This window comes from Rhinoderma darwinii, chromosome 5, assembly GCF_050947455.1.
Source record: "Rhinoderma darwinii isolate aRhiDar2 chromosome 5, aRhiDar2.hap1, whole genome shotgun sequence".
Taxonomy (NCBI): Eukaryota; Metazoa; Chordata; class Amphibia; order Anura; family Rhinodermatidae; genus Rhinoderma; species Rhinoderma darwinii.
This window is the reverse complement of record NC_134691.1, coordinates 320271094-320280384: the sequence shown is the minus strand read 5'-3', so window position 1 is coordinate 320280384 and position 9291 is coordinate 320271094. Positions and strand designations below refer to the sequence as shown.

Genomic DNA, 9291 nt, shown 5'->3' with positions numbered 1-9291 from the left:
AGTGTGCACACAGAGTGAGTGTATACGGTGTGTGATGAGAAGTGTGCACACAACAGTGAATGTATACAGTGCGTGTGTGATGAGAAGTGTGCACACACAGCAGTGAGTGTGTAAATGATGTGAGTGTGCACAGTGTGTACACTAATTCCCAGGCCGCCCTTAAGGAATGAGACCACGTGACGTTGCGGGGCGGGCGGACTCTGAGCCATTTTGGGGACGGTGTCAGTTTGCAGTGTGAGGCTCCAGCGAGCGGAGTGTCCGGGCAGTCAGGGGGAGAGGTGCTGTGAAATCGGGGCTCTGTGTAGAGGGAGAGAGATCTGCAGGGCCCGGCTGTGCACCAGCAGGAGAAGGAGCAGCGTGCACATAAAGCAGGCGATCAGGACAAAGCGCTGAACATGGTGTAATCTGCCCGGATCCGGCGACAGGAGGCGGCAGCGGTTGCAAGGCTGCAGAGCGCAGGAAGCCGGGGAGGTATTGGAGGACCTCCCACCGTCGGGTTGGCTTTCACTGGAGAAGGGGGGGATGAACGCAGTCCCTGCACTGACAGCGTCTGCAGATCAGCTCAAGATGGCCGCCCCTGGGCTGCTGCTCATCCGCTGAGCGCCCCCCCGGACACCGCATTGTCCCCGGACCCTCCTGCAACAGCAGCCACCCCAAAGAGAAGCTCACGGTACGTGCACGGTGCGCTCTGGGCGCCCTCCTTGGTGGTGGGGGTTTTGGTATCTGTGGTGGCGGCGGGGGGAGATTGGGTGTTTGTCTGGTTGTACGTAAATAAAGAGGAGGGGGGAGTGAGGGGGTGGGGTGTGAATGTTGGAATTCGGTAAAGGGGGTATACACAGGTAGTTGGGGGGAGCAGAGGGTGCTTAGGGGGTGGGGTGGTCAGAGGGGAACACGTGAGAGCAGAGGTGCCATCTTCTGATTGCTCATGTGCTGCCCAATCTGAGTCGTGGTGTTCTCCCCTAACCTCTGTATATAGACATGCCCCCTCTCCTCCTACCCCATGTCAGCATGCCCCCACCGCCTATAATCCATTTCATACCTTTCACCCTGCACCCCCATTTCCCCACCCTTGGAGGTCCTGTATACCCTCACAATGTTCTCATCTACAGTAGAGATGTCTACAGCTGGCATGGTCTGGGTATAGAGGACTAGCGTGCAAAATAGTGAATCCATTATTTGTGGGAACAGGTTGCAATGGCATTAGTAAACCAGTGCTCTGGTTACACTGATTTATTTTTATATATATATATATATATATATATATATATATATATATATATTGTGTATGTAAATATGTATCTTGTTAATCACAGATGATATGGAGTTGTTGTGTATACAGTTGTCATGTCCTGCACATGCTTTGTGCTGCTTGGTGTTCAGCCCTGCTGGTTGGGGTTCTGGGCTTGACACTAAATCAACATTGGCAGGATAGCTTTGCTGACCTTCCCTGTATTACTACACTTTCTTGAACTCTGTATAGAAAGCCTGCGGAACTAAAAATGTGGGGTTAAAATAAAAACCCAAAGTTCAAGTACTTCATTTTGAGTCTTTATTTTATGTTGCACCTTGGTCCACAAAGTAACAACACAAGTGATAAAAGTTCCCGAGCTCTGCCAGGAGAACACTGTTGATGACAATACATTATACAGTACATGCATTGTATCACGAGCATTTGTCGGGTCTTGCTGGGGTCTCTGACTAGAGCTTTTGTAACATTAGAAATAACTATCTACAACATATGCGGACTGTAGCTGAGCGATTGAGTTTTACGCAGATATTTAAATAGAGTTCCCTCTTTAAGTGTGAATATGCAGCCTAGAACCCCTTGAATATTGCTCAATAGTAAACTTCTCTTGTCATTTCTATACCTGGGTGGCAGTAACTGCGTTGGCTGTGTGTATCTAGGATATAAACTGCTCAACTTTCTGCACTTTAACCCTTTTGGATTTTCAACTGATTATACAAAACAATTCTGCAATCTACCCCTATTTTTCAGTTCAACATAAATAGGCCCTTAGCAATATTCATTTCTGTATAGTTTCTTTGCGAACATTATCTGGATCCAGGACAACATTCCAATATATGTGTATATAATTGTGTTATAATGTATGTCATTGCTTTAGCAATTCTATAATGTATACATGCTCTGGACCATCTTGTGTGTTCATAATCTGAAAGGTGAACCTGACACCTAATGATGTCATGTCAATATGTATTAAGTCAAATACTAAACATGTCAATGTCCCAGTAAACAGATTGAACAGTTTGGAACAAACATTGGATCCTTTGTTAAAATATTAACGTTTAAAACTTGTAGGGTCGCCTGTGTTATAATAGTTAAGTGCCTAGAGTCGAGCTTTGCAAAGGGAGGATGAATCAGTTGTAGTATCCATGGCATTTCGTATAGACTGTGAATGATTTGAGGTGGTATAGGATTTCTGTATGATACTGTTGGATCCTATAGTGATTATTGTTGCTGAAATAGTTGTAATGCTTCTATTCTATTAGCATATCTGATTGCAGAAGAAACGTAGACCCCCCCCCCCCTTCTCCCATTTATTAATTTAATAGGTTTGGTGAATGATGTTGCCTTTTATTGATTTAACGGGTCATCATCCAAAAATATGGCCAGTTTGCGATAGTATACACCTTTCTTCTACTCATTTAGCAAATATGGAAGATATGATCTGACATTAGGGACAATGCAGTGTTTTTTTATTGAACAGATGTGTAAAGTTTTGACCAATAGGCAACTGAGCCCGGCCGAAAATTGAAAACATAACTTCCTTCTAATTTCCATGGGAAGGTTGTTTGCCAAAGGTCTGTGGCACTTCATCATCAGGTTGACAAATAAATAGTTCCTCCGTAATGACACTGTGTGTGTGAAAGGAACATGTGCTGATATATTTCTGATAGCTCGGGTGACTTTGGTAAAACTTCTAGACTATCACAAAGGTGCCGGGAAGGCTGTGAGTTGCTCGGAGTTTCTACCGGACTTTGTATAGTACTCTTCTTGTTCCAACTCTTCAAAGGTTAATGTCATTTTATACATGTCGCATCTCTCCTCACCAAACACTTTCCAAATGTACGAGCCAGATATTTTATAGGGGACTGCGAGAGTTTTATTATAAAGTGATTAATGACATCTACTCCTACTTATAAGTAACTACAGCCCGACTCCCTGTGAATGTGTTGCTATCAATACGTTCGATTAGAACATGTGCTGTGCCCCCCCCCCCCCCTCCCCGCTTATTTACAGGGGTTAATCCTTATTTCGAGTGTGCCACATGACACTGAACATTTCTGGGTTATTTATATGGGGCTAGGTATTTGTTGTAACTTTTTAGAGTGATGTATCATTGGAATAGGTAAAATGCGCAGAATTTCGCGCAGATTTCTGCATTTATAATGAACAAGGAGGTGGTGATAATTGGCAGTTCTCTTTTGCATTTTGGGCTGAATTGGGAACCCCCGTGTTTCTCCAGTCCTGGCTATGTGCAGGGTGGAGGTGTGTGTATGTGTGTGTGTGTGTGTGTGTGACCCCGGCACTTAGTGTGATTTCTCGCCTTCCTTCCCTCCCTAACAGCTCTTTGTCTCTTCCCTGTACAGCACTGGGCGCCTGTTTCTTTGCTCTCCCTCTCTCGCTCTCTCGCTCTTTTCCTCCTGTCCAGCTCTCTTTCCTCCTCCTTCCCCTATGTTCACCTCCCCCGCCGATTGCACTTGAGATCGCTGCACTGTATTTGTTTTTTTTTGAGTTCTCCGTATATTCCTAGAAGGGAAAGCCCTGCTTGCTGCTGGTAGCCATCGGATCACTCGGTCGTCATCACCCCCCCCCCCAGGCTCTTCCTCTGGACATCTATTTTCCCATCACAGTTCTATTCCTTCCTATTTGTCCCGGTTGTCAAAACATAATCAAGTTGCCCTTTACGATTTAGTCGCTGGCTAATCTCTCAAAGATACTTTTGGTTCTTGTGATCTCCCATCAGCTTGAGTGATCTAGCACTATGTGACAGTTGATGGCACACGTGGATCTATTATTTACTCAGGTTACGGTCTTAATTGTAAAGCCATTATGCATTTAGACTCTGTATGTATATTTCATCCATGCGATGAGCATAGTTGATTTGGCGCAGAGGGGTTAATTGGTACCCATAGCCCCTTCAGGTTATTGCGCCCCCCCCCCCAGCACCTCGTGTAACTCCACAACTGGGTTTCATCCCCATCTCCAGGCGGTGGCAGGATGCCAAGTGTAAGTGTAGGTTGCTATAGTAACGGGAGGATTGCAGCTTGGGCACCAGCGCACGGCAATGTGCTTCTTTCATCAATAAAATAGTCTGTCTTCGTAGTTGGCAGCTTCAGATTCCTGCTTCCTCGACTGTTTGTCTATGGTGGAGAGTTCATATAAGCCCTTCACTGATTTTGGAGGTGCATCATCTTTTCGCCCTTCTCTTGTCAAGGCGATATCACATTGTAGATATATGAACACCTGAGGTTCTCCTTCATTGTCCAGGCTTCTTTCTGACCGGTGAGATAAGCTGCTTGGATTGTTCGGTCAAGTTTCTCACTTGCCTATTTAGATTCCACGTTATGGATTTATGTGTGGTCTGGTTTTGGTTCTGATTTTACCGCTTTCAAAGTTTGAATTTTACAACACCTATTCTCTGCTTTGTGCATACTCACTGCAGCCACAGTCCTCTCCCTTCTCTCTATCAATGTCCATAAATATAGAACATAGTTTTCCAATTAGCACCCTGCATGTTCAATACAAGGGAAACCATTGGCTTTTCCTGTACATGGTTAGATTTGCCATCTGTGACTTATCGACTGTTTCTTTCAGAGAGAGAAAGTACTCTTCTACTGTCACCATGCATCGGACAACCAGGATTAAAATTACCGAGCTCAACCCCCATCTGATGTGTGTGCTCTGTGGTGGATATTTCATAGATGCTACAACTATCATAGAGTGTCTCCATTCCTGTAAGTAGCTGCCATGTAAACTTGATATACTCTTGTGGCATCACCTGGTAAAGTACCAAGGGTAAAGCGTGTGTGGGGGGGAGGGGGGGTGGTGATAAATGTGCACAAACTTAATTTAGGTCGTTCTTATTGTTCTGCTCTTCATAAATCGCTCTTGACCTTTTCTTCATTTCGTTACCCAGTCTGTAAAAGCTGCATCGTGCGTTATCTAGAGACAAGCAAATATTGTCCTATTTGTGATGTCCAAGTGCACAAGACCAGACCTCTACTGAATATTAGGTAGGTTATAGTACTTGGATTTGACGCGCCCGTTTCTCTACAGAGTCCATTGTCTACCTAGTATTGAATGTTAAGAATCTTTTGTGGAGACTTTATCATGTAAATAATACAGCGATGGTCAAAGTCCCGTTGTGATGAAGTGGCCTGTCATGTGTCCAGCTATTGAGAATGTTTTCCATCTTCCAGGGCAGACAAAACCCTTCAAGATATTGTATACAAGCTGGTGCCTGGACTATTTAAGAGTATGTATTAAATATCGATTTATAGGTGTCTCATAATTCTCACTTAAACGAGCCATGTTTAAAACAACGCGTCTCTTGCAGATGAAATGAAACGAAGAAGAGACTTTTATGCAGATCATCCTTCCGCAGATGGTAAAGAATCCACTCGTGATTTACTAGAGTTATTATTTATTTTCACCCACGAATTCTCGTGCATGCTCATTTCTTCTGTAGACAAGTTTCATGTTTGGATAATGTATTTCTAATAAACACAAACCTGGGGCCGTCTGGATGCATGGTAAACTGCTGCCAATGTCATTCTGGGTTTCCACTGGATGGTACAAGCAATTGCATTATTATTATTATTTTATTTTTTTCTACAGTGGCAAATGGCACTAATGAAGACAGAGGAGAGGTTGCCGATGAGGACAAAAGGATCATCACAGACGATGAGATTATCAGTTTATCCATTGAGTTCTTTGATCAGAACAGGCAAGTCAAGTAGAAATACTTTCTAAATATCTCACAAGGACCACATCATATAATTATCACCCCATCTTTTTTTTTATATATTATGTATAGGATGGATCGTAAAGGAAGTCGGGAAAAAGAGAAATCAAAGGAAGAGGTATTGGCTTCTATTTTGTGACTGTGATTCTGATCCTCAATGTCTTTCTGGATTTACACGGTGATGGAGACTTTTTAAAATACAATGTTATCATTTATTAAGCGCTGAGCTGGACACGAGTTCCTTAATGTTTATGAACGTCTAGGAGGAAGTGGGGCAAATGTTCTGCAGCTGGTAATAACTTCTAGATGGATACTGTGGGACTCATCTATACTTTCTGCATAACAGGCTAATGACAAGAGGTACCTGCGCTGTCCTGCTGCTATGACCGTGATGCATCTACGGAAGTTCCTTAGAAGTAAAATGGATATACCTGGTACCTTTCAGGTAATGTTCCCCTCCTTATACTATTAAGGTATCCATGAAAACAGTCCTTTTCTACCTGCTGGCCTGCAATTAATACATTTTCATTGCAACCTGTCAATACGTCTTCATTCCCGTCAAGTTGCGTCAACCATACATGAACGTTAAGGAAAACATTAAAGAGACTCTGTCACCACATTATAAGTGCCCTGTCTCCTACATAAGGAGATCGGCGCTGTAATGTAGGTGACAGTAATGTTTTTTATTTAAAAAACCGATCTATTTTCACAACGTTAGGAGCGATTTTGGTTTATGCTAATGAGCTTTCTTAATGCCCAAGTGGGCGTACTTTTACTTTCGACCAAGTGGGCGTTGTACAGAGGAGTGTATGACGCTGACCAATCGGCATCATGCACTCCTCTCCATTCATTTACACTGCACTAGCGATATAGATATATCACTATGTGCAGCTACATACACAAGCCCTAACATTACTACAGTGTCCTGATAATGAATACACATGACCATCCAGCCTGGACGTCATGTGTACTCAGAATCCTGACACTTCTGACACTTTTCCTAACGTTGTGAAAATAGATCGTTTTTTTTAAAATAAAAAGCATTACTGTCACCTACATTACAGCGCCGATCTCCTTATGTAGGAGACAGGGCACTTATAATGTGGTGACAGAGCCTCTTTAAGTGATGTATTTTATATTTCTCTTAGATCGATGTAATGTATGAAGAGGAACCCTTAAAAGACTATTACACATTAATGGACATCGCTTACATATACACCTGGAGAAGGGTAAGCATCTGATGAAGGGTGTGTTTTCAGATGGGACTGTAAATCTCAATGGGCAGTTCTGATGCCTGTTCTCTCTCTCCTCTCTCTCTCTCCTCAGAATGGGCCGCTTCCCTTAAAGTACAGAGTGAGACCCACATGTAAAAGGATTAAAATCAGCCACCCTACTGACAGAGTGAATAACATTAGTGGAGACATGGAAAGTGACTCTGGTAGTGACAAAGCAGGAAGCCCGGCAGGGGGCGTGGCTTCCACTTCTTCCTTCTTGCCAAGTCCCAACACCCCAGTCCAGTCACCACACCCACATTTCCCTCACATCTCTACCACCATGAATGGGACCAGCTCCACTCCCAACAACATCCACCAAAATCCTTTCACCAATCGGGCAAGGAAAATGTCACTGAATGGATCATTAGCCACTTCATCTGGGTGAACAGACAATGCAAGTTACCAAAAGAGACAAGCATCCTGATGTATAAACCTGTTCATGCCATTACAAGCTTTGTAGTTGCTAATACATGTGACTGTCCAAATTGCTTACTTTGTAGTGAAAACTCCAAAATGGCGATTGCCGGAGTTGGCAGTGATCTGTTCCTTTTTTTTTTTTTTTTTTTTCTACCTGGAAATTTAATGTAAGAAAAGACTGACAGTGTGTTTGTTCATTTTCGATTACCAGAAATATGGAAGCTGTAAAATGGGGCATGCTGGATATAACGGAAGTTACATATGTGGATATAACTTCAGCCACATACATATAGTGAAAAGTTTTTTTTCTCTTGGACTAAATATGACCTCATGGGATACATATGTGGCTTCTGGACATATGGTAGATTGAGCATTGGCTGGAATAGTCTGGATTAAACTCCTAAATGTTGGGTTCTGAGGATTATTGCAACGTTTGGATGTATCATAATGACGGCTCCAGTCTTGAATCCATTGTCTTGGGACTGGTGTGACCCTGGATATATCATTTTTCATGGACAAACTAAACCACAAGCTATCTTATCTTAATGAATGGTGTTTTGTGGAGTATGAGTGCGTTGTCAACTACTCCAATCCAAGTGCTTTATCATCCAACCAAACGGAAAATACATAGACTCCTTTTATGTAGCCATTTCACTGTGAATAGTGAATGTCTTTAGTTTCATGATTTCCAGGTCTCTTTTGGCTTTACTGTAAGACCTGTTTGCTACTGGAATGCGATGGTTCCTTTATTCGTTCATCTGGCAGCGAAGACTTCACCAGTTCCTGCACAGAATCGATCAAATATCCATTATTTTTTTTTTTTTTTACAAAAATCTTTTGTCTACAAAGCGGGTACTACCGTTTATTTTACTGACTTTGTTTAAAGTGATTCGCTTTTGTAAGAATCAGTTGGCATTATGCTGGTTGTAAAATGCCATATTGGTATATATGACATAACAGGAAGACAGTATTGTATGATATATTTATAAATACTATAAATGAAGATTTTGTGTTTCATGCACTCAGAAATGATTGTCGAACTTCCCCTCATTACATACAGTTGTCCAGGTGCTTTATAGCACAGGCCATACATCCCTGTAAAAGCATAGAGGATTTCTTTCTGCCTCTACAGCCATGGGTATGTGCACACACACTAATTACGTCCGTAATTGACGGACGTATTTCGGCCGCAAGTCCCGGACCGAACACAGTGCAGGGAGCCGGGCTCCTAGCATCATACTTATGTACGATGCTAGGAGTCCCTGCCTCGCTGCAGGACCACTGTCACGTACTGAAAACATGATTACAGTAAGGGACAGCTGTCCTGCAGCGAGGCAGAGACTCCTAGCATCGTACATAAGTATGATGCTAGGAGCCCGGCTCCCTGCACTGTGTTCGGTCCGGGACTTGCGGCCGAAATACGTCCGTCAATTACGGACGTAATTAGTGTGTGTGCACATACCCTACCGCATTTGACATTTTTTCCCCCCTATTATTATGATGACATCTTTGGTGGGGAGAAGGTCTGCTGACTTTTATCGATGATAACCTACCCATATATGAAGCAGTGCATCAACCTTTACCTAAAGCGCAAGAAGATAGCAGGAATTACT

General features: G+C 43.1%; 1 protein-coding gene across 1 annotated transcript; it reads left to right on the top strand.

Moving 5' to 3' along the window:
• The first annotated feature begins 408 nt into the window (after positions 1-408).
• Positions 409-8839, top strand: BMI1 (BMI1 proto-oncogene, polycomb ring finger). The gene is made up of 10 exons (XM_075827567.1): positions 409-670; positions 4838-4977; positions 5160-5256; positions 5443-5498; positions 5580-5630; positions 5861-5969; positions 6060-6105; positions 6334-6432; positions 7136-7216; positions 7314-8839. Exons 2-10 carry the CDS (start codon positions 4866-4868, stop codon positions 7644-7646), a joined length of 984 nt encoding a protein of 327 aa, XP_075683682.1. The 5' UTR covers positions 409-670; positions 4838-4865; the 3' UTR covers positions 7647-8839.
• Positions 8840-9291: the final 452 nt, after the last annotated feature.